General features: G+C 47.0%; 2 protein-coding genes across 2 annotated transcripts in view; one reads left to right on the forward strand and one right to left on the reverse strand.

The window, feature by feature from the left end:
* T265_05158 (hypothetical protein) overlaps window positions 1–8,104 on the forward strand; it is a gene marked incomplete at both ends in the record, with an annotated part of 16,249 nt that extends 8,145 nt beyond the window's left edge. Inside the window, 3 exons of the mRNA XM_009170090.1 lie at window positions 100–438; window positions 6,104–6,346; window positions 7,861–8,104. Coding sequence (XP_009168354.1) covers window positions 100–438; window positions 6,104–6,346; window positions 7,861–7,968 — 690 coding nt within the window. The remainder of the gene's footprint in view (window positions 1–99; window positions 439–6,103; window positions 6,347–7,860) is intronic.
* On the reverse strand, window positions 7,772–12,274 carry T265_13702 (hypothetical protein; the record flags this gene model as incomplete). The annotated part of the gene is made up of 6 exons (XM_009170122.1): window positions 7,772–8,042; window positions 9,832–10,069; window positions 10,895–11,203; window positions 11,498–11,668; window positions 11,726–11,932; window positions 11,982–12,274. The coding sequence occupies 6 exons, from the start codon at window positions 12,261–12,263 to the stop codon at window positions 7,969–7,971; spliced, it is 1,281 nt and encodes a 426-aa protein (XP_009168386.1).
* Window positions 12,275–26,485: the final 14,211 nt, after the last annotated feature.

Consider the following 26,485-nt stretch of genomic DNA (forward strand, 5'->3'; position numbering starts at 1 on the left):
TATATATATATATATATATATATATAAGCTTTCCGGGTTCATGTTGTCATTCTTTCTCGTACAAGATAGGCTGTTCTCCTATTGTTTTCTCTTCTGTAGGATGTTATGTCGGAACGATTCAAGGGAGGAGCTCAAGCTGGAGATTTCGATAATGACAGGGAAAATTCTTTTGCGACGGGATGGAATTCTCCGGCCACCCCTTCTCGACCTGGCAGACAAGTAGGCTATTTGGGTGCTACGTCAGGGCCTCTCAGGGAACGCGTCGAGATTGGGCAAAGCGGTGCTGGATTGCGAGACAAGAGTTGGTGCAACCAAAGTTTTACTTCTCCACTGGTAGTCAGTAAACCAGCTGGGAGCTGCGGTGTGGCTCGACACAGCTCAATGCGTGCATTGGCCGGTGATGGTCGAATGATTAATCATTTAAACAGAACGACCAGTGTGAGTTCACAGCTTATCTGGTTTGTCTGGAATTAATGGCATAAAAATTCACTACCCTATTTGCACGTCTTCTGAAATTTTATGTTATACTGCAGTTGCATTTTTAACCAATCGTTTCCTTTTTGAGGTAGATTGATCAAAATATCGTGCCTGTAACCGTGTCGTCATATCTTGCCATGCTACTCCATTCATGTGGCATCATGATCAGACAGTGCTTGGGAGGTCTGGATGGGGAAAAGTCGTTCATCGGTTACGTAACCTCGACTGAATGCAGTGGAACCCTTGGTCACACTGCTGCTTACCCTGGCGACTCCGTTAATCTAAATATGCTTGCACTTGCTATCGTGGAGGATTGCGAGTATAATATACTCTCTATATGCATACCCTCCTTGTAGTTCTCTCAAAACTACCATGTAAAATGGATGGGCACCTGTATTCGGAACATGTTTCACGACTCCTACTTCTGTCGTGCCACTGGCCTGCATCTGTAAAACTGATGTTTCCTCCGCGTTCGGGTTCAGGTTTGCTATCGGTTAATGTATCCAAGTGGAACTGAAACGGACGAGTAGCATCCGAATTCAGGTATTTTGCCAAGTGGATACTCTAGTTTCTTGTGTAAATACTTAACGACATGGTATTTTCGACATATTTGAGCTCATGGGTCCAATGTGGTTCATAGCTGGATTGAATTAGTTTTTCTGTGAAATACAACTTTTTCTCTGTATTGAACGATCACTTTTCGTTGGTCCAAAACTTTGGAGATACCCTGTTTCGCCTTGTGCCACAGTCTATTTTATGAAGCGTATTGTGATCCACTCTCTCAGGAGGTATCAAAAACTCGTCCGTTGCGCTCATGTAACCTACAACAGAGGATCTGGGTCTCTCTGATGTCTGCCTGTGACTACATGAAAAGGTGCAATGTGAACCATTATTTTGGACATTTTGTTGGTTAATTTGTCTGACGTGCGCTCACACAACCGATGTTTAGACATCAGTCGCCAGAAACCCTGAGCATCCTGTTCTCTCCGATCTCCAGGTTTTTGTGTTTCTTTTCGCGGTTGATATTTGTTAGATTTTAAGGCTATTTATATGGTTGTTCCGAATTAGCCGGGAATTTTCTTGGAACTGGTTACGAGTGTCTATAGACGGATGCCAGGTATACGACGAAGCCGTTACTCAACATCAGTTTTACGGACACCCTTTAACAAAGTCGCATAATTTGCGAAGCTGTCCCAAGCTTCACGTGTGACGAATTTCGTACCGTGATGTGAGCGAGATCCTTGGTTTTGAGGGTTTCAGGGCATCAGTAATCCATTTTTCCGTATAACTCGGTGTCAACTCCCATTTTACGGCTTCAAGCACTGGTATGGCAACTGTATGTTGGCGATACTTTACCCTGGAATGCTACTCACTTACTTCCCTCAAACTCTTCCTGCCTTAACAAACCCCCGTGCTTATCACTCAGCTTTTGTCATCCTTGTTTTTAGTTTCCACGTAGATTATCTTAGGGGATCTTTTAATATTTGCCATAGTCCCAATCCGTGCAGCGTCCGCACGGAGTTTCTGTTGTGTTTGTTCAGCAGTTAAGTACTGGCGCTGAGCTAAAGTTGTTGCTGTTTGGATGAGGACATTATGGTGAATTCGTCGGATTTTCGAGACCCTGTTACCAATAATAGCCTGAGGCTGTGACCAGAATTTTTCCCTCTTCCTATGGTACATTCGACCGTTTTTACCCTTATAAAGAGAGAGTGTGATGGCTTTAGGCTGCTTTATCTTTTTTGTTGCCTCTCTTTTGCCGTCACCACGAGGAGTTGCCTGCTACCTAACATTTGACGCATCTTTTCTCATTTTTGGTTCTTGCTAAGCCTGTCATATTTATTCTTCTTATCATCAATCTGCTTTCAGGTTCGCCAAAACAAAGATTCCGGCCTGCTTTCAAAAGCCTTAGGATATATGTTTGGATGGTCCTAAACGTGCATTCATCGGACACGGTTTCACCGCACCTGATTTCAACCCTAGCCGGATACTAAAATGATCTTCATCTGTATATCTGTTCACATAGGGCAATCTATGTTTATTGACTCCTCTTGATGGAAATTTGGAAAATATAGTCTTCTTGGCACATTTGTTATCGTACATTCACTCGCATGTGTCCTACAGTGGCTCAAAACGTTGATCTGTGGGTGACTCTGAGTGCACAGTGTTTGATTCCGAGGGGTATTTCATACGACAATAAGTCTCATCTGGCCCCATCGGATACCGTATTCGGTTCCCGTCTGTTTGTTCTTTGTTACGTGTAATCGGACTCCTCCATGTAGGCATTCCGTTGAATTTCACCTCCCCTGTTAGCCTCAAAGAAACCGTATCCCCACCACTGGTTCTAACCGCTTTGTTAGGTCATTAGGACAACGCCCATCCTCTTCCTATCCTGATATCCTTGTTGTGTCAACCGAAGGCACCAACACTCTCAAATTAGCTTTGGCTTTTCACTGTTAACCGCAAGCGTACTGGTTGGCGAGCATCCGTCCTTTCCAGCACTTTGCTGTGAGTAAAACTGACTATTTTCCGTTGTCTATTCCTCGTTGCTGTCCTATGCCCACATTTATTTGCGTCAATCTCGAAGCATACGACTCCCACTGAGGACCAGGCACCGTGATGAAAGCACTTTTCGACCTCATAATGCGTGCTTTGTTCGAGTGTTCATTGTGTGACTCAACATCTGTGCATCAGACGTTTAATCACCAAATGGTTAGCGCTTGCAGAAGTCTTCTTACCAAGCTACTCAATCATCTTCGATGGATTTTGTTTCGGAACATAATTACGTTCGCACCGGCGGCATATAATCCAAACCTGTAGGCTGTTCCTGCAATACAAACTGCTCAGCTAGCTAAGTAGCGGTTTTTGATATCATTCCCGTCTCCGTCTATTTTCTAGGCATTTATGTTGATATCCTCAATCTTCCTCAGGGAAAACATTGCAAATCAAAATGATCACCTGAGTATTACCTTTCGTTGTAGATTTAGTTATTCGTAGATCATATCTGCAACACTACTTTGCAACGCAAGCTTTGTCCATCTCTGAAGAAATGGCATTCGGCCATACACTGGCAGAAATGACATGCTTCCGAAGTCTACCCCGATTCAAAACATTACTTGATTGTACTCCATGTTCACTGGTATTTGGGACTTCGTTGAGCAAATCACTACGGGGCGTGTGGATATCATACGACAAGTGATTCGTGATTATTTGCGCACTGAAAGGCCAAGGAAATAAAGGTGGGAGTTTGGCATAACGTTTCTCGTGCTCAGCACTGGTTAGTAACAGTATGCTTGTAGCCTCGAGTATGAGTCCACTCTTGAGTTCGGTTAACCAGATTTGGAGTATAGGACACGCATCGACCTTCACTCTATAGTTCATTTCATTCATGTTGTCACAAGGTAGTTGAAGTAGTTTTCCTCGTCTTCTTGAAAGTGAGCTCAGTCATCAGGAAGCGAAGTTTCTGCCAAGGTGGCCCCCTAGAGGCAGGAGGCCCTACGGAAGTCAGTGGACGCCTCCGAAGAACGCTATTTAGAGATTATTGTACAGGCTTGTTAAATTTCTGGAAACTGCCTAGTAGAGTGCAAAATCAACGTAGTGATGAAATACTGAGGTTCTGAAGTTACGCTCATCATCAGGTTTGTGCAACCTCAAGCAGTGATGCATAGGATTTATGGTTGGCAAAAAAGTGATTCTCTTGTCTTATATAGACTCTGATCTGTAGAACGATCATCCCACACACCAAGGAGACTTTTGCCTTGTACACAATACAATTCAACCAACGCTTGAAACACGGTTCGAGATGCTTATCCAGGTATGACTCGCTGGACCCAGAGAGAGTGCGACCAAAACGGCAACGCGCACTAAAGTTGCCAATCTGGTGCGTATAGAGCGTCTGTAAAGCGTAGCTGATCGGTTGCGCACAGTGAGCATGACTGAATTGTCCACTATTTCGAGGCAAGCTTCAGATGTATTTGCATCCGATCTATGGGGCAGTTTTACAAAAAAAATTGCACGTTTGCCGCCCGGAACGGCGCCCTAAAGCAGGACTTGAAATTTCAAGGGATCGAGGATAGGTAAGCATAACATTTATCCGACCTCTGCCTGTCGACTTGGCATGGCAGCTAGGCACCGAAATGGTGCTACAGCTGAACGATTATTATTATATCATAACATTTATCCTGGTTACTGAGGCAAATGTGCTCTAATAAATTGTGTGTGATAGATGGCAGTGTCAGGACTGTTTACGTTCGAAAAAAAAACACCTCAACACCACAGGTGATTCGAATCAAGTGAGGGTGTAAGTTCACAAGTGATGCAGAGCTACTATGTATGTGACCTGTACGTCCTTACGGTTACATATGGTGCACTAGAGTGTTTGTCTGTTCCGAAAGTTGTTATTCTGCGAATGCTTTGTTGAACACATTGTAAAATGACGCGGTGGAGCGGAGCCCGCTGTTAATGGATCCCAATGTACAGCACAAACTGAAAGCATGCAGCGACATCATATCTGGAGACTTAACAAATCGTCGAACGGTTGTCAGCTGCTCGAATGAAAGGTCGCCTTAACCCGTGAGTCTGGGATAGTGAACAATCTGGGACAGCTGTTAGTTTGGTAGTGGAAGATCCCTAGAAGACATCGTGAGCTGTTCACTACATCTCCAATACGATTCAATATGTTGCCGTCAAAAACGAACAAACTGTTTTGTCTTGAATGCCGAAACCCATCAATAAAGCTAACCATCACTGATTAATTCTAGTGCTGATTTTCACCACGTGACCAGGGAGTGCCAAAACACCAAGAAAATGTTGTAAGTTGGAACTGTGGTCTCATCTTTGCTATGCACAGTAGAACCAAGGGTACGACCAAACGCACCAAAGCGACACTGTCACACGCCACAGTCGACTTGTTGGTGCTGGCTACATGTTATTCTCACTTCAAACGTCTTTGTACGATGGATGCCTGTGCGCACCCATCTACCACAGATTTTCCTTGCCTGCGGCTGTAGTAGCAGCAATATGAGTAGTAACAGTCCGCAAGATCCTCAGGTGGCAGCGAATCATTGGTATTAAAAGATGATATTGCACCGTAGATGATGATGATGATGCAGACCTTTGTAGCTCTTATTTGGGATACCCCTTGTGAAGATACCAATTAAATTTGCATTCACAGTTTTATCGAGTGCTGGTCATTTGATAGTGTTAGTGACGATGACAATGTCACTCAGCCGACCCCTTCAATGTATAGTTGTAATGCATTCCGAGGTAGGAACAATCGATACTCCAGTTTTGGGTTCAAGCGATAGACCTTCCGATCAATCGCTTCGCTCCTTAACCGCTGAACTATCTTGAGTCCTTCGGATGGTGTTGTCGATAGGCTGGCCCTCACGGTAAACGCCTGATCGCACTACGTATAAGCCATGTGGGTTTTGATGGCTAACTCAGACCTGAGGCGAATGTGGACGCAACGCGCTATGAGCAACCATAATTCACATGCAGAGTACTGGATCTCGTTGAACTATGGTCTTCGCCCTATCTCCCGACAATTTTCCCTGCAATCCTTTAGTGACAATGCTTTTGTCATTGTAGGACGGAAGTCTCCATGCCTCACGCTGCATCCGGACGTCAGCTTTTGCGGGGTATCTTGCGCGAAATCAAACATTCGTACAATGGTCAAATGGTAAGATCGGCCACGTTTTTATTTCCGATCATAATCATGCAGGTCTTCACAAAGACACCGGTCGTTCGGTTCATTTTTGACGAATTCCGTCATAATCAGATGACTGACGCGCAAAACTGTGCCCGGGAACACGAGGCGAGGCTTCTGGCGGAGACTTACCTTGATTATTTAAAGAATGTGAAAGAGCACCTGGTGAGTGATGGGTGTTATTATCCATGTTTGCAGCTAAAGACTGGTGTATCGTTACGATTCTCGAACACTGGAAAGTGAAATTGCGTGCAGCCCCCTCCCCTTTACGGCGTGGAGTCTCGCATATTTTGTCGAACAGCTGTTTCATTCACTTGTTCTTATGAGTAGTAAACCGTTCATCAGCCGGTCCCTTCACCTGTGTTCTCTTTATGACTTGCAATCGCTCCCATCTAAGTTGTTCCAGTGACTACCGAAGGAAGATGGGGTCACCATATTTTTTATGAATGATTTAACTAACAGTAGTTTGTGGTAGATACCCCCTTACTAGCAAGTACAGCTGCATAGCACACCACCGTACATTTCCGATGGTGACACGTATCACTGAAAACTCGAGACGAAGTAACCAAAACGCCTGACTTCACCATTTAACAAAAGTTGGGCTGCATCTTACTAGGTGGAAGATACCACCTGAAGTTTCTGTTCCGTGACTCCAGAGGGTGTGACGTAGTGGGAAATAAGTTTCCGTCTTATGAATGATGGTCTCCTATAGATGCAGCTAGACAAATTGATGAGCGAACCGGACGCCGGGACCGTTCCCCTTATCGCACAATACTAATTTAATCTATTTCAATCTATATCCGAATAGTTGGCTATGTATATTTTGGCGTTCCAAATTAGACCCTATGGTCACAATCAAATAGGCTACCTCAACCCTGCACAGTGAAATTTGAAACTGGAAGCCTCTCTCAGAGCATGTTATAGCACGCCCCTGCGCCTCTTGTACTCATGTGCATCAGATCAGCCGACTGTGGTCGGAATGTTAGCAATAAGCTTTACGTGTTCTTGTTGTTTCGGACAGCTGCACATGGGGTAAGGCGATGAGAAATTCCCACGAGATGTACACACTTAACCGTGGAGCTGAATATTTTATGCGATTGCGTTATAACTCCGGTAAATGAAACAGAATTGGCGTACTTAAAGTCCTGGAGCTACGTGAAGAATTGTCGAAGTTAAAATTATCACTTCAGAGACCATACAGCGTCGAGTTGCAAACTGGCGTGAGTGCTCAGAGTTGTTAGGCGGTGACTGAGAAACATCCTTGAACGACTGAACGAGAGCAGAGTAATCCCTCTTGTCACTGAATCATAAGCGAGAGATTCAGCTGAGTCCCAGGTGAGTCTCTCGGAAAATCAAATTCGTTCGCTAATTTCGTGCAATTTGGTCTCAAGGTTGACGGAAAATCAGTGACTGCACCCACTTGATGAGCCCAAGAAGGGCGAAACCGGTCGTGAGCTATCGAATAATCTTCAGCAATCTTATAAGTAGTGTATTACGTCTATATATGTAAGGACGAGTTCAGTGTTCACATTCTTTCTACCGCGTAGTTAAGAACCCCACATACACTCGAAAACAGTAGCACACGAGGCTTTCTGGGTCAGCAAAGTCATCACATATTTTTAAATAAGTAAATGCTTCACATAGTTGGTAATCCTAACTTTGTTTTACATAATTTTCAGAGATTAATAGAAAAATACAAATCAAGGGAAAAAACCACCGAAGAGGCTGCTGGGTTGGTGGGGCTTGAGCTCCCCGGAAAAGGCGGAGCGGAGGATCCCAAGGCCTGATCACTGTAACTCTTTGTCAATACATTTTGCTATTGTATTGAGCTGTATGTTGTTTGTGCCTTCGTAGATAGTGCCTATACAATAAACGAAGGAAGGAGTGACATTATGAATTGACGTTTTATCTGTCATGTGTTAGTAAGTTTCAACGTATTCGCCTTTATGTACCTATGTATCTTCCTCACCTTCAGGCAGCTTTTCTCTCCTAGCACGGCTACTCTGATTGATCGACACTAAAGACGGAGAGCACTGAACCAGAAGCTGGTTTCAACAGTGATTCTAACAGCTGGGTAGTAGTGTCTACGATGAAGGTTATCAAGGTAAACCGTAGCGTTTGAGCGTGTAGGCGATACCGCCCGGAAATAATTGAAGAGGAGCGTACAGCGTTCCCGTTTTGAGTCACGCTCAGCTTAATTTCGTACGATAAATAAAAACCTTTCAACGATGCCGAAGCCAATAACCATTTCCATTTTTATGGCTTCTATCTTCCACTTGCGAACTGTGGCTCTATCCGCTGCTTACTCGCCGGTCTAATTACCAACCTTCAGCACCATAGTTTCTGAGTATTGGTAACACGGACTGAACGTAGTACTGTGGCCGGGTTTTGTCGGTTCATGGTATGGTTTGCGGGAATGCAATGTTAATTTGCATTTTTTGTTACCGAACGTCAAGTAACAAAGCCTTCGTTTAAGCGAAGCTGGAAAGTCAACTGAGGGAGGCTCGGGTCAGATGATGTACCAGGAGGTAGCGAGCTAGATATCAGGGCTGAACCACACAGCCAAACAGCTTCAGAGTCCGAAGTGAGAAAGCTTGTCGCTTATAACCCACACTACCAACCACTAAAAGACGGCAAACAACTTTTGTGTTATTAGGACTACTTCTAGGCACTGTTTTAGTCTGAATCCAACTTTGTTGTGGATGTACGGCCTATAGCAAATATTGAGCTTAATTTCATAGTATTAATCATCGTTCAGCTGTAACGTCTTTCCGGTGCCTAGCTGCCATACCACTTGAGGGCGGGGATACGGCCAAGTTACCGGAGCCCACACAAGAGCTGTCAAGAAGCAAAGGTTGGTTCTGAACCGTGAACCTGCAGTTGGCGACTTAACCATTGAGCTATTTCGAACTCGAACCGAATTCCGCAAAATTTCGTACATTCATCTCTCCTATGAATGGGAAGCGGAAAAAGTCACTGTGCGCGTCTGGCAATCACCTACTCGGCACCAACTGGCCGTCCAATGTCCGCAACAACACCAGCGGTGTATCTACAAGTTCGAAAGATAATCATACAACAACACTCGTATAATGATAACGGTAACGCCTGAGCTCAGTTCTCGGTCTGATCCTCCCAAGAATAGCCTTTTTCAGCAAGAGAACCACCAAGGGGAGAGATGGCTCAGCGGTTAGAGCGTGAACTTACTGACCGAAAGGTCCATTGTTCGAACCCGACCTCTGTCTCTCGATTTCCCCTGTCTATGCTTGGGCAACGTGGCAGCATCCCAGCCCTCGTGATTCCTTCTGGTGGCGTGGAAGTTAAGCACCGAAAGGATGCTACAGCTGGATGGTTTTTTAGAACCATCAAGGGTACACAAAGAATACAAAACACCCAAAACCAGGTAGAAAACACATGTATAGCGCGTCATATTTCAAGTATGCGCGTCAACGACATTCTGGAAATTCAGACGCCTTCTGGAGGTGACATTGGTAACAGGCATTCAGCGGATGCTGGATACACACTGAGTACACACTTCGGCCAACCATGTGCGGGTTAGGCTTTTTGGCTGTCATATCCTGAATGCTTTTGCACTCACAACAGGAACCCCATTTTTAAAGGTGAAACCCGAAGTGAAAAGAAACATAACTTACCTATTTTAGCATCCCTGTAATATTTTTCCACCGGGTAGTCTTCGGTGAATCCCACACCACCAAGCCATTCCACTGACCGTGAAGCGACGGCGCCCGCCAAATTTGCAGTCAAGTACTTCACCATCGCCGCTTCCTTCTGAATAGGCATGTTGGCTTCCTTTTTCCTAGCTGTGCTGTACACGAATGCACGCGCAGCACCCAGTTGAGTGGCGAAATCTGCGACCTGATGTTGTATGGCCTGAGTGGACGGAGACGAGTGGGGTCCAAATAAATACCTTAAGGTAACGAACAAGTTCAAGAGGTAGGAAGCGCATTACGGTGGACTACTGACGGGATTCTGTTCTTTTTTGTGTTTGGAATTCGACAGTTTGCCGAAGATGGAACATAGGGACCATAACAGCGACTCAGAAAGTGTATTGATGGACAGGCTTCTAACCGGTGTCAGTCACATCACTTCCGAAGAGTATACAAATATATGAAGTCTGTTTGGTAGCAAGCTGATTGTGTCGGGAAGAAATTATCCCACAGTTCTGACTACAAGTTGCCCAAAGTATTGTTCGGTCGGTGGAGCTCGCTGCTGCTGTATTTCAGTAAAAGTCGATGTTGGACAAAACCACCACGAAAGTTTCGGAGCAAACGCTAACCGAGTGTGTTTCTATCTAAAGTGCAGGATACACAGTACACGCTTTCTAATCAGTGTTACGACGCTGGTGTTGCCGCGATGATGCGCACGGGTACTGTATGCATCTCTTTGTACCGGATACGGTTCTTGCGGATCATTGTAAAGCCTAAATTTCGGTATTTGTGGCAGGCCATTCACCAATGACGAAGCTTGCAGCCATTGCTGAAACGTTGCACCTAACCGTTGGAACGATTACCCATTCCGTGTGAATTCCTCTAAGAATGATGTCTGACGACCAAACACCTGAATTGGCCGAATGTTGTGGTTATGTTAGGTTGTACACTGTCGGGGGATCAAAAGTTCACACGTTTATTAGGGTACATAACCTGCCTGAAGTGATTTCGTAGCCGGAGATTTTAAGATTTAGATGGTGTCTCTCACCTGGAAGTCCCATATTCGCGAGCCGAATTGCTTGCGTTCACGAACATAATTCACCGCATGTTCGAAACATCCCTCTGCCAATCCCAGCATTTGCGCTGCGATTCCGATTCGACCTTCGTTCAGCATTTCGATTGCGTATCGATAGCCTAGGCCAACTTCTCCAAGCACGGCAGTTTCTGGGACGCGGACGTGATCAAAGTGGACCTGACAAGTGGAAGATGCCCGGAGGCCCAGTTTTCGCTCTTTCTTGCCAATTGTGAGCCCGGGAGAGTCTCGGGAGACAAGGAAGGTTGTGATACCTTTGTAGCCCTGAATAAAAAATGAATGGGGTGTGTTCATGATTGAGTGACGGTAATGGATTTCAGAATGACCTGTGCAAAAAGCGAACGAAGATGACACAAGCTAATCTTTCGTCAACAGACCCAATTCAAACACGGAGGATGAAAGGAATATTCATGAAACCAGGGTGCAAATGCGTCATCAGTATGATCAGATATTAGTTACTAGAAAAGACGCTTAGGAAGATGATATGGGTAGCGATCAGTTATTATATCCCTCTACTTCATAACGATGTCATCCCATAAAAACTTGGGTTGTAGTTACCGCAGAGGGGTTCGCATTCGCCATGACTAGAAACAGCCCTGCCTCCATGGAGTTGCTGATCCACATTTTCGAACCATTCAAGATAAAATCGGTCCCGTCACGCGTTGCACTCATCCGCATGGCGAACGCGTCCGAACCGGACTCGGCTTCAGATAAACAAAACGAACCAATCTAAAACAAACGAAGCAGAAGGTAGAAAAGAAAATTAACAAGCGTGACTGATGTTACCGTATCGGCTGTCAGACGTGGAAGCCACTGGTTACGCTGTTCCTCAGTACCGAGCCTCAACAACAACGTGATGATTAGCGTATTCTGAATATCTACCAAGATCGCCACACTCGGATCAACCCGAGCGATTTCCTCAATTGCGATGACGCTTGAGACAAAGTTCAGCTCACTACCACCGAAGGCTGCTGGAGCCTCTATTCCCATTAGCTAACGTGCATAGGACAGAATGATCGTGATTAAAGGAATCGGCATATACCCCGGCTTCAAATAAGGACGTTATCAGCTCTCGCTCCATATAACCTTGACGATCCATTTTGGAGACAACCGGGGCGATTTTTTCCTTGGCAAACTTGGAAACTAATCCAGAAATACAATCAATCACGAAATGGCGCTCACCCATGGATTGCATTAATTCTTCCTCCTCTGTAAGTATGTCAGGAATACCGATGCTTGTGCGTTCGTGGTGAGTCAGTCGGATGGAAAGTGGAACACGCGCTAGAACCCGGGGAACCTTAGAGGTGATGGATTTGAATATCATGGTTGGTCCCTCTGTAATACAAAGCTTCATGAAAGTAAACCTCGAATGCAGTATTGATTATTATTAGTGTTACAACCGATATGCCAACGAATGGAAAAAATTAGTGCCCGTAAATAACCACCCGTTTTCAGCTGCTAACAGCTTGCATCCATTTGGTTCGGAGAGTCTGAACGAACTACAGACTTTCGGGTTCAACCCTCCTGGACACTTGAGTGTATAGAGGCCCTTATAAAACACCATGCCCATGTGCATAACAAATGAACCCCGCAAATCAGCCGGTATCAACTTACACTGGCGCGTTCGGTGTGGACAGTGCCGCTCCTTGTATCCACATCTTTATATAGGGATGAAAATGGATGAAGTTTCACGGTCCTGGTAGTTGCTGCTCAGTCTGATCTCCATTATGTTAAGCTGAAGGAATGGTATATAACTCCTAATCAAGGTGTACGTGTTCTCGCTAACATCAGTGATTCCGGTTTAGGCACAACGTGCAGGACTCATCACTTGGGACAGCAATAAGGTAGCAGTGAAAACCGATACTCAACTACCACACAACCATGGAGGATGACCCTAGTAAGGGATCAAAAAAAGCGGAAGCAGGAATTTGTTGCGAGAATCATTGTTCTCAAGGTAAATGTCCAAGAACAAGCTAATTGTCTCGTGTGATACCAAAATAGATAAATCTGAACATCACCTTGGAGCAAGGCGCCACCAGCGAGATAAACCTGACGTGGCTTGCAGACTATCCAACAAAAAACTAGCCAGTAACAACAAATGAACATCAAATAGGCTGTCTCAATAAAAGGTGACAGCACGCTCGCCACTGTTGTTGATCAAGAACTGTCCTTGAGGGTTTTTAGTCACGCGTAAAATGAATGTGAACCCGCAAGTAGCTGCATTCGTTTTGCGTCGTTACGTTATAATCCGTTCTCCCTGAACCTCTTGCCAGCGACGATTTTCAGCGTAAAGCAGAGCTTTCACTGACAGGCGGTGGTCGCGCATACATGGTCCATGTCCAAACACCTTAACATGGCACGTTATGTCGTACTCGTACGGGTCACTTCATTACATTACAGAACACAGAGGGGATGAAATAACTGAACGTTTGGGGTCCTTTGATCGAAGGGGCCAATTTTACAGCCACAGGGTAAAGCCTGTCTCAAGGTGCTTTAACTAGTGACATTTATTTTTCACGCAACAGGTCAAGCACTTGGACAAATACTGCTCGTGCCGTGAGGATGTATGCACTGAATTCATTCGTCAGTATTAAATCACGGTCTATGCATGTGCCAAGATAAGGAAACCTATCAATAAACCCAAATCTCACATTCTGAAGTTCCAACGGGATTCGGCAATACTGAAGTGAAACATTTTCACTCTGAAGGTGCGAAATGCATGCCGAAACAGGAGAACGCTTCCCATATTCCATTCAGAGCCGTTTGCGCGGACGTCAGAAAACCAAGTAATGTTATTCGCATAGGCTAATTCTGTTTATCTTCCTCCAGATGATTTCGACACTCAAGTTTACTATCCCTTGGAGAGTACACTCCATGCTGGTGTTAGTGTCGACTTTCAGAAAAAGTGGAAAAAAGGACCCCATTAGTTGTAGACAAGATTTCTGGTGCTCATTATGGGCTCCAACACAACCAGGATAATTGGAATAAGTGGCAACGATAACATTCACGAACTTCTCTATTGGTCAATTATGTGGAGAGAAAACATGTCTACAGGGCTGAGCGCCCTCTGGAAGTAAGGAAAACCGTCACAGCTGATCAGCGGCATGTGTGAATGCTGCACCAGGACCCAACGTAACGTGAAGAGGTGATCAATGCATACCTAAACGCTTGAAATTCTGTTTAGTTCTGTCGGACTCACGCCTTGCACGATGAGTTCAGACGTTGCACGGTTACTGAAGGTAGATACTCGCTTGGCTGTAGCACATTTTCGGGGCCCATCTGCCATTTCAACGGAAGCTGGGATGGCTGGGATACTGCCAGATTGCCGAAGCCTAGACAGGAGTAGTCAAGCTGCTGCGGTCACGTTCGAACCACGAACTTTCCGGTTCGTAAGCTGGCTCCTTTACCACTGAGTTATCTCGAGCAATCACTTGTCGGGAATACTCAGGCCAGAATCCAAGACGGGTTCTCGTTGTACATTGAATTTCCGATGACGGTACCACTGACAGCCAGCCCACTCAGCCCCTTTTTGTGTCAGATGAGACCATTTTCGAAGATTCTCAGCTACACTAGCTTTCTCTATTTTCAGGGTCCTCTAGATCCACCAGACTATGCACGCAGGCTGGGCTTGAGGTGGAGTCTAAATTCTTCTGGCTTAATTATTTTCAGCGTTAGCGATGAATACGCCTCATATTGGGGACCGTGGAACCCAAAGCTCACTTGGTAACACTGAGAAACCACATGTCGTTTCCTGCCGTATAAGTGGGAGCGCTTAAGCCGTCCTAGTTACGACTGATGTCTCCGTCTAAAGTGAGTGGTACAGAAGGGTCGACAGCTAAGAACAGATCAACGTCATCGGTTGCTAATGGCTTTGACCCACCTGGCTCCATGACTGCTCAACAAGCGCTTGGGCATTGAATCGGTGTTACAACTGAATGGTTTCCACTGCTTTTTTACACGAACTTGTGGCTAGTGGGTGACTGGACACGTGTTAAAGTAGCACTCGCGGTAGTAAACGCCACCGCTCGACTTAGTTGTAACATCGTGGACCAAGTGGTCGTAAAGGTCTAACGTGACCACAACGGCCACTCTTCTCACTGATTTATGCTAGCGGGTAATAAACCCCTATCCAAAGACCTCTGTCGGAAACTTTTGTAGAACAAATTCTGCTATAATCGTGGGCGTCGTTTCTCGGCTTGTGCTGTCGCAACCAACTACAACACCGGTTGAGGCAGTAGCCGATGCAAATACCGTATTCATTCCAGAAAGGTTAGCACGGCGCTGACCTGAGTTGAAGCTCCAGAGAAGCTGAAGTCCCCTGGATGAGGTGACAGCTTTTTCGTGGTAAAAGATAACTACTGGCGCTACTGGCGATAAAATGGCATTTCGGGAAAATCGGAACCAGGGTGGGGCAGAAATCTGCAAATTCCCCAGTGGGGACCAAGGCGACCGCGTTTTCCCCCGGAAACCTACTTGCGATGCAGCCTTCGTGGAACGCACTATACCATCTAACACTTCTGATCCCGCTTCAACGCCCACATGTGGAATTTACATGGGTATCTGTTAGCACGCCAGGACCGGATAGGACATCGCACCTGCTGACGAGTAACTTCGGAACTGGTACGGTTTCCGTACCAGTTATCTGGAAATACACAACCGTTATCCCTGTTTTCAAGTCCGGGGACCGCCTAGCACTGGCCGGTTATAGAACAGTCGGTCTCAGCGACATACCATGAAAAGTGTTGTGAAACGTCCGGGAAAGAAGTTTTCTGAGGCACTTAGGTACTAAAAAACTAGTACTCCTCGGCAAAACGAGGAATACATGCGGCAAGATAGAGAACCACGTCTGTGTTACGAACAAGCTTATCTTTGTGGACTGCTTGGTCCACAAAAAATATGACGGTCTCATCTCGATTGCAATATTCTTCGGTTTTCCAAAAGTCCTCGATCAAGTTCCTTACTGTTAGGCAGGAATCCACGCGGATCCTTAGGCAGGAACGCGGATCCCACTATACCGCACGTCTTTAGGCGCTGCTACGGCCGAGAAGCCTGGCCCGCTCGAGGTTGGCCCAAAATTCATTCGCTTGCCGGTCCGGCATCAAGACGAGATCTGATTGGTCAACAATCTGGACCCAACAGCCAATCCTGACCCAGTATTGGCCAAATGCCGGTTACCAATGGAGCTCCAGAACCCGTCAGAAAGTTATAGCCGCTTACGCTATATATACGAAGCGCTGTACAACTGTTCCTGATTTCGTTTTGGGCGTTAATAGACCTTTTGCACCTTTGGTGTTTGTTTTGACGTGAACGCTAGCTTGGGAGGCTCAGACCGAGAACTAAGCTGAGGAAAATACAGTTACAACAATTGGCGAACGGGAACCCACGATGTCAATCGAATTTGATCAGCTCCGAGAATTATTGCAGCAGCAACAAAAGCAGTTTGAAGAAGCGCAACTGAAGCTCATTGAATCACTGACTCAGAAACTGCATATCCAGACAGCAGCAGTCAGTACTGGTGAGTCTTCTGTTTCCTCAACTGATGCAGCCGCGGCCTCAATTACGGAGTTCACATTTGACGCTCTTTCTGGTCACACTTTTGACTCCTGGTTCAAGCGGTACGAAGACATGTTCAAAACTGATTTTTCCAAATTTGACGATGGATGGAAAGTCAGACTATTGCTGCGAAAACTCGGCACACCGGAGCATGAACGGTTCACAAATTTCATTCTCCCCAAGCTGCCCCGCGACCTCAGCTTTGATGAAACGGTCAGAACACTGTCCCAGATATTCGGCGATCAAACATCACTGTTCAATATCCGCTACCAATGCCTTAAGTTGGCCAAGAATGATGATGATGATTTCATCACGTTTGCCGGTGTTGTCAATCGAGAATGCGAGCGCTTCAAGCTCAGCTCAATGACGGAGAATCAGTTTAAGTGCCTCATTTTTGTATCCGGTCTCCAGTCATCCCATGATGCTGACATCAGAACCCGGCTTCTTAACAGAATTGAACAGGATGCCGAAATGACGTTGCAGAGCCTCACCACTGAATGCCAACGCCTCATCAACCTGAAGCACGACACGGCTATGATCGGTCAGTCACCTGTGACCTCAAGCAGCTGTGTACAGGCAATCAACTACAGCGTGCCCAGGAAATCCGACAAGAAGCCCGATCGAAGACAGGGTAAGCCTCCCACGAGCTGCTGGCATTGCGGTGAGTGGCATTTTGCTCGTTATTGCCGGTTCAGGCGTCACAAATGTTCCAGGTGCAGTCGTCGCGGCCACAAAGAAGATTTGTGTCGATCTCAAAGATTGCAGCCACCCGCACACCACCGTGCAGCCCACAAATCGCGGTCCAACTCGGTGACGGCAACATTCAAAGTTGATTTTGCTTGCCGAAGGAAGTTCGTGACGGTTCGTATCAACGACATCCCAGTTCGGTTGCAACTTGATACTGGCTCCGATATCACGCTGCTCAGTGAACGAACGTGGAAGCGAATCGGTAAGCCATATGTGAAGCCGACTGATCACTGGGCCCGTAATGCTTCCGGTGGCAAACTGAAGTTGACTGGCGAAGTGGACTGCCTCATTAACTTCAAGGACTCGACGGCACAAGCCACCTGCTACCTGACGTCATGCCCCAAACTTGATCTCATGGGGCTAGATTGGATCGAAAAGCTAAACCTGCTGGATAAACCAATCAACTCTATTTGCAACGGCATACACGCAGCACCCGGACAAATTGACTTGCCGAAGCGTTCACTTGAGCACCTCCTACAACGTTATGCGTCTGTATTCACTGACGAACTTGGACGGTGTACAAAAGCAAAAGCCAGACTGTGCCTCCTCCCTGGTGCCAAGCCAGTCTTCAGGCCAAAACGTCCAGTGCCTTACGCAGCCTTGCCTATCGTCGACCAAGAACTGGACCGACTTCAGAAGGCGGGTGTTCTCCAAGCGACCAACTACTCGGCTTGGGCCGCACCTATTGTGTTGGTAAAGAAGGCTAACGGGACGATCCGGTTGTGCGCAGATTTCTCCACCGGTCTCAACGCGGCACTGGATACCCATCAATACCCTCTGCCTCTCCCAGACGACTTGTTCGCGAAACTGAATGGGGGTAAATGTTTCGCAAAGATTGACTTGGCCGATGCGTATCTCCAGGTTGAAGTGGAGGAAGAATCCCGAGAACTGCTCACGATCAATACGCATCGAGGTCTGTTCCAGTACACTCGACTGCCATTTGGTGTCAAAGTAGCGCCGGCCATATTTCAACAGATTATGGATACGATGCTGAAGGATGCACCAGGCGTTGCCGCCTATTTGGATGACCTCATTGTCATGGGTTCCAATCCCCACGAACTGTGGCAGCGCCTTGATTACGTGCTTAGTCGTATTCAAGAATATGGCTTCAAAGTGCGCCGAGAGAAATGCACATTTTTCATGCGGTCGATAAAGTACCTGGGGTTCATTATTGACGAACATGGCCGCCGTCCAGACCCGGAGAACATTGAAGCGATCAGACGTATGCCAGCACCCACAGACGTGGCGTCCCTCAGGTCTTTCCTCGGTCTCGTCAGTCACTACAGTTCGTTCCTGCCTGCCATGCATCGCCTTCGAGGCCCACTAAATCAGCTACTTACCAAGGACCACAAGTGGACATGGTCAGAAGAATGTCAACGCGCCTTTGACTCTGTCAAATCCATGCTAAGTTCCGATTTGCTACTCACACACTACGATCCATCGATGGAAATTGTTGTGGCGTCGGACGCCTCGAACTATGGAATTGGCGCAGTGATTTCACACGTATTTCCAGATAGCAGCCAGAAAGCCATTGCACATGCGGCCAGATCCCTGACTTCAGCCGAGCGCAACTACAGTCAGATAGAAAAGGAAGCCTTGGCGATCGTGTTTGCCGTTAAGAAGTTTCATAAAATGCTTTACGGCCGTCAATTCACCCTACTGACCGATCACAAGCCACTTCTTGCTGTGTTTGGCTCGAAGAAAGGAATTCCGGCATATACTGCCAACCGGCTCCAGCGATGGGCCACTCTGCTTCTGGGGTACGACTTCAAGATAAAATACCAGTCCACTACCAGCCTGGGACAAGCCGACGCACTGTCCCGACTCATTGATTCAAGCAGGCCAGAACCAGAAGATACCGTGATCGCAACAATTGCCTTGGAACCAGAGGTTAACCACGTAGTTTCCGAAGCTGTTCGCATCCTCCCAGTGACTGCCGACATGGTCCGCCAGGCTACCGATCAAGACCCTGTGCTGCAGCAAGTCATAAAGTACCATCGCAATCAGTGGCCGCGTACCTGCCAAAAAGACGAACTAAGGCCTTACTTCAACCGGCGTGACGCATTATCACTAGCCGATGGATGCCTGTTGTTTTCAGAACGTGTGGTCATCCCAAAGAAGTTACAACCAGCCGTCCTGAATCAGTTCCATAAAGGGCACCCGGGAACAAACAGGATGAAGGCCCTTGCTCGGAGTTATGTCTACTGGCCTTTGATGGACTCCCAGATCGAGCAAGTCTCGAAATCTTGCCTGCGGTGCGCTGAAGCATCCAAGTCACCGGTGAAAACCTACCTAAGCTCGTGGCCGCAACCGACCGAACCCTGGTCTCGTCTTCACATCGATTATGCAGGTCCAGTGGGTGGCCAACACTTTTTGGTCGTGGTCGACGCTTACAGTAAGTGGCCGGAAATCTTTCCGGTGAACAGCCCCACAACTGCCATTACAGTCCTGGAACTCCGGCGATTGTTCAGTCGGTTTGGAACGCCAGAGACAATTGTATCCGACAACGGCAGTCAGTTTACGTCGTCGGCGTTCGCACACTTTTGTCGGGAGTATGGCATAACGCATATTCGCTCGCCGCCGTTTCATCCACAGTCGAACGGCCAAGCGGAACGCTTTGTTGACACTCTCAAGCGGGCACTTCAGAAGTCCAGGGGGGAGGGACCAACGGAAGAGATTTTGCAAAGGTTCCTGCTGGCATATCGAGCGACGCCAAACCCCAACTCACCTGATGGAGTATCACCAGCAGAGGCACTGCTCCGAAGGAGGCTCCGAACACCGCATGACACTATCCGGCCACAAACGAAGCAGGCTGGTCACCGCAACACCAGAATGGAGGAACAGTTCAACCGGCATCATGGAGCAACTGCGCGCGCATTCAGCGAAGGCCAGAGAGTGTTGGTTCGTGACTACAGCGGCAGACGCCCTACGTGGACCCCAGGACTCATCCTTCGCCGGCGCGGCAAAGTGCTCTACGAGATTCAAGTTGGTCCAGCCAAGTGGATACGCCACGCGAACCAGATCCGGCCGACAGATGCGCCGATCCTGCCCACAGGACCGAGTGATATGAGTCTAGAAATGCTTCTGGACACTTTTGATCTCGGCACCATCCCAGGAAGTCAATCAGTTGCTTCGTCAGAGGCCCAGCCTAAGCACGAATTACAACCGCGACGCTGGACAGACAGGATCCGCAAGCCAGTGAGGCCAATGCAAGTGAACCCCCGGCTTCGAAGCTACGTCAACAAACTTCAAGGGGGAGGTGTTAGGCAGGAATCCACGCGGATCCCACTATACCGCACGTCTTTAGGCGCTGCCACGGCCGAGAAGCCTGGCCCGCTCGAGGTTGGCCCAAAATTCGGGACGCTTGCCGGTCCGGCATCAAGACGAGATCTGATTGGTCAACAATCTGGACCCAACAGCCAATCCTGACCCAGTATTGGCCAAATGCCGGTTACCAATGGAGCTCCAGAACCCGTCAGAAAGTTATAGCCGCTTACGCTATATATACGAAGCGCTGTACAACTGTTCCTGATTTCGTTTTGGGCGTTAATAGACCTTTTGCACCTTTGGTGTTTGTTTTGACGTGAACGCTAGCTTGGGAGGCTCAGACCGAGAACTAAGCCGAGGAAAATACTGTTACAACACTTACATTCCACTAGTCCACAAACTTGGAGCGTATGGCGTTCGGGGGACAGCGTCCCTACGGGTCGCGTGGTTTATTCCACATTGGAACTTACTCTCCCCCGTCTGCAATAGTGGGAGTCCAACAGGGTTATATTTTTCCTCAACTACGTTGGTGATCTGCCGAACAACCGTTCTCACTGACGTCCTCAAATCCCGGAAGCTTGACGCCAAACAGCCCCAAATGGTCGTTCATGTAGTGACAGATGGATGCTAGACTCGCGTCTACCTCTTTATGACGAAAGGTGCGCACATACGTCATTTAACGGGGAGTCTGGACGCGTCATCCCGATGCATTGAGGAGAATGGAATAGGGTAATATCCAAGCTCCATAAGCAAAAGGATTATAGTTTCTGGCTGTTTTTCGTTAGATTATTCTCACTCTCCCATGGGAAAACTGGATTTGAGGCACACATCATGAGGAAGATGATCAAGCGTTCTTTCTTCCACTGACTGTCGTACTGTGGTTATGGCTGTCAGTTTTGTCCACCGATGATTTGGGGAGATGGGGTGGATAGCTTCGCACTGGAGGAGCTGATATAATTGATGCGTAAATACACGGATGTTAGTGGAAACCATGCATTGAAGGCAACAGCTTGGATGCACAAAGGCTATCGAGGGTGCCACTTAGCCATGTCTGTCACCCTTCCTAACCATTGATGTGTCCACTCTCAGGGCACTCTTCCAGTGAGACGGCAATGACCAGTGCAGCCGAGCTCGCTAGTAATAACTTTCGTGTGTTGCTGCCAAGTCATTGCTTGATGTCCCCTAGCTCGTTTCGGCCCTTCGCGGGGCTATGAGAACAAGGCTCTTCGGAAACCATGGAAGGCAACAGCTTGGATGCACAAAGGCTATCGAGGGTGCCACTTAGCCATGTCTGTCACCCTTCCTAACCATTGATGTGTCCACTCTCAGGGCACTCTTCCAGTGAGACGGCAATGACCAGTGCAGCCGAGCTCGCTAGTAATAACTTTCGTGTGTTGCTGCCAAGTCATTGCTTGATGTCCCCTAGCTCGTTTCGGCCCTTCGCGGGGCTATGAGAACAAGGCTCTTCGAAGTCATTAGCTGACGGATTCCAAAATGCTGCGTATTATTTACATTAGATCGCTTCTAGAGTGCACCGAGAAGTTCAGATGGACGTAGCTACTGCACAGCTATATAGTCGGTTGCTAGCCTTCGGCCTGTGGCGTAGGTGAGGCTTCTGGAAGTGTTCGGCTTCTATCTGTTGAACTAGACGTTTGTGTTGACACCTAATCCTAACCTACAGAATTGGTTTGGCTACACCAGTCTTAACGTTTCACGCGGACAACAGGCCGGGACACGAAAGAAGGCCGTCCAAGGTAAGGATACGCACCTTCGTGTGGCAACGCCTATTTTAGTTGCGGGTTGTCAGCAGGTGTGCGGCTTACCGCCGGTAGTTCTAAAACATAGTTTAGGGCACTTTCAAATGCTCACTTCTGTGAGTCTTCCAGTTACTGATGCTTCCTTTCAACGCCACAAAACTGAGAGACGTTGGTACACCCGACATTTTGTATTTGCTTTTCAGGTGAGGCATGGCAAACCTGACAACCGATAACCACTGATACTTTTGGCTCCGGAGACTTGGGAAATCACTTCGCAGCTGTGTATGTGTGAACCAATCACTGGTCACTCTGAATATGATTTTGTCGCACACGGCCAGCTTTAACAAAGATACTACAATGGCTAATTTGGGTCCGTCCGATGATCAAATCAGGCAGAAGGGAGGTATCACTGGATTACCCACTAGCCATTATCAGTAGTTAGGGCACGAGCGCACTGATCGGACGGCCCAGGGCTCGAAATAAACCGCGTGCTCAAAGTGCCCTCACAATATACTGCTGACAAAAAATGCCTACTTATGGAGTCTATGACTGTGTGCTGCACCGGGTCTCACCTTGCTGGTCGCAGTTTTTCTGATGCTACACAGCATTGTTTATTGTGTTAATGATCAACCTGAGATTGTGCGATTACCCAGCTTGACATACTCAGACATCATAAAGCTGTAGCGGGGAATCAGTGACGACAGCGACCCAGACCTCTCACAGATGGAGAACGTGTTTAGTGACTCCCAACTTACCCGGACAAATTGAGGACGTACGAATGCGCTCATGTGTAGATTGGTGGGAAAGCATGTTTCAACATACTGGCGCTTGACTGCCATACACTCATGAAAAGAGCCCTAATACAGAGTGGCAAGAAATGGGAAGTAGGGACCCTGAGGGGACACATCAATGGTCACAACCATTGTCGAATATGGCCCTCAATGGCGCTCGTGCAATCAAACTATTGCCTTCAGTGCAGAGCCCCCTTCCCAATTCCCGCAATTGAAAGTCCTCCGTTAATCCTGTACTTGCGCACCAATTTATCAGCTTCCGCCTCTAACGCACAATTAGCCACTCCGCCTCCCCAAATCAGCGGTGGACGAATCTGTGGCAGCCATAACAACTGTAAGACTAGTACGAAGTTCTTACAGCTGATGACGATAAGTATGAGGAAAAGCTGGAATTAATTTATTCAAATCTACCAATCAAATCTACCGATCCACGGACAGCTCAGTCGCACTTCTTCATACCGTCCACGTCGATACACGCTGGAATGCTCGCGCACTTGCAAATGGGTAACGACGACCGGCGGAGGATAGCGGCATTCAATTTATGCACAAACCAGCACTCTGATTGGTTGGTAGTGTGCAAGCAAGGGAGGACGCTCGCTCAAATTGCATTTGTGCACAAACCAAGAAAAGCAGCTGGCTATTTGCACACTCAAGTTGATTTCCCTGAAACTATGGGGTTTTCGAAGTTGTGAAGTTAATGTTGAGTTAGTCAAATCCATTTGCACCTTCCAGTGACATGTTGCACGTAGCATTTTGTTTAAGTGAGCGAAATTTCAAGGTCATACACCATCCCCGATTTGCATTTTCTTGCCGGCTTGCGCGACATAAAACATGAAATCGCACTTTAGCATATTTTGGTATTCTTCGTTGTTCCTGAAGGATAAAAAACATTTTAAGAGTATTTAATGCAAATTTCGTTTGCTTTACACCCCTCAGATTTAACTAATGGGATGGTTTTGTTCGGCGATCCTGTTCACACCACAATTTCCTCATGGATCTCATATTACATTAAGTGCAATAAAGTTAGACAACAGCCTGAACTGTGCAGTAGCGGTGCGAGGGCCATCTGTGGATGATCCCTTCCCCAAAAGTGCATAACTAGTTTGTGGATAATACAGCGTCACGAAATAGCTGCGGGCGTCATTTCTATTATGGCGATGACGTACTATATGTGGTGACCACCATATAGAGGTCGACATGACGACGGTAGCCGTTGTCACTCACATGGACTACTTATCGTAACCGCTGGGTCCGCGTCTATGTGCGACCCTGATTATAGGGCCCCATCTATGCGCTGCAGTGAGCAACGACGGCCCCTTGTACTTGTATCTCTACTCGTTTTCATTCATCTCGAATACTCGTTGTAACTTCTAGGCCCGCGGCTATGTGTAAGGTTGATAGTGAGACTGTACCTATGCGCAGTAACATAATCCGATGGATAATGAGGCCTTTCGTGCCCTTAACTATACGGGATAGCGCTTATCTTTGCTACCTACAGTAAACATCAGTCCAATATATATGCCGACTGGTAAAAACAAGAACTCAACTACGTGTGATGGCCTCATCTACCAGCCTGTTATACTCACAACTGTACTCGAAGTCACCTAAGTTGGCTACTGATCGGACCTGTGGAGTTCGTGTCCTTGTGCATACACAACTAATCTAATGGCGAACGACTGACCTCATGCTCACAGATGTACGCGGTATCGCCTACTTTGACTACTTTCTGAAACTGCTAGGCCAGTGCCTATATGCGACGCTGATTATTAGGCCTCAGCTGTGCGCAGTGTCCTAATTTAACTACCAAAGATGGCCCGTCATACCCATAATTGTGCGCGCTCTCGCTTACGTCTGCTACCATATCATAATCATCATCATCATCGAGAGCATGATATCAGTGCTCAACATCGATCTTCACTGTCATGCCGGCCTGCTACCTATACTAAACACCAAGCCAGTATCTATACGGGCCGATAGAAATCAGGTTCCACCTATGCGTGACATCTTAATTTAACGGCCAACGGCGGCCCGTCATACTCGTAACTGTAGTCGATATCGCCTACCTTGGCTGTTTATCGTAATTGCAAGACCTGTGTTTATGTGCAACGCTGCGTATAAAGCTTGAACTATGCCCAGTAGCCCAGTTTAACGGCCAACGACGGTCCGTCATACTGATAACTATATTCGATGTCACCTATCGAGGCTACTTATAGTAACTGCCAGGCCCATACATATGCTTGAAGTTGACTATAATGTCCCAACTATACATAACGGACTAATTAAGGACCAACGGCGGTCCTTCATATAGATATGTCGCCCACCTACCAACAACCCGTGCCTGAAATATTCAAAACAACCTTTGAAATATCATGTTTCTCTTTATTGGTTGCATCGTAATGTGCGATCAATCCAGTTCTAAATTTTTCACTCGATAGGGTTTCTGAACAAATATGTAAGCAATTACGACTCGTACACACCTTCCACGATATCGTTTGAAACATAATTAAACAAAGTTATAATGACCACATCACCGAGTACTTAATAAATCCCCTTGGCCAAAAGTACCGGTCAGTGTCCACGCTGAACCTGGAGACTTCCTGTTGTAAAGGTAAACTCACTATTTGCTCAATCAGCCCAATTATCGATAGCGACGTAGCCTTGTGTACATTGATGACAGCGGGATTCGGTAACCGTATGATTTATTGGGCGCGGCGAATTTCCAGCTAAAGAGGGGTGCATACTTGTCAGTCGTAGGACCAAGTGGTGTATACTTGGGCCGTAAGGTCCAAGGGCCACAAGGGTCCTCAATCCTGCACCTATTGATGCAGCCGTAGCAAAGTCTAGTGAGTGGGCGGGTGCCTTGTGTCAAGTCCGCTCATTTGGGGTACTAAATCCAAACTTCACATTGGCAATTCAACCAACAAGCAGCATTCTTCTCGGCTTCATCCAGCTCATCGTTGTTGTTGAAGTATTGCAACCCATCTTCACTTCTGAAATCATTTTGACTATATCCGAACAAATGAGCCGGTAAGATAACCAACACCCATGCGATCCAACTGTCCCGCATGTTAGAGATGCTTTAGTTGGAGACTGTAAGGACACATTCTTCGGTGGAAAACCTCGGTGCACCACTGAAAAATCACCATGTAACTTTCGCCAAATCATCTCAAAAATGACGTCCGTTACGGGGCTGTCCAGAAGCCGAGGTATTTCAGTGCAATACTGGTATGTCACTGCTATACCCAGTTTGATAGCACACCCGCAACTGCGCACTTCCCTCTCTTGACTTTACACTATCGCCTACATGTTCCATCAAATGCAACTACGAACAACCTCACAATTCGTTCCGACTGCAAGTTTCTGATCATTCCTGACGGTATGCCACCAACCTGTTGGAATAAGCATCATTATGATAACGTGACAATCTGGGT

Source organism: Opisthorchis viverrini (assembly GCF_000715545.1).
Source record: "Opisthorchis viverrini unplaced genomic scaffold opera_v5_93, whole genome shotgun sequence".
NCBI classification, from domain to species: domain Eukaryota; kingdom Metazoa; phylum Platyhelminthes; class Trematoda; order Opisthorchiida; family Opisthorchiidae; genus Opisthorchis; species Opisthorchis viverrini.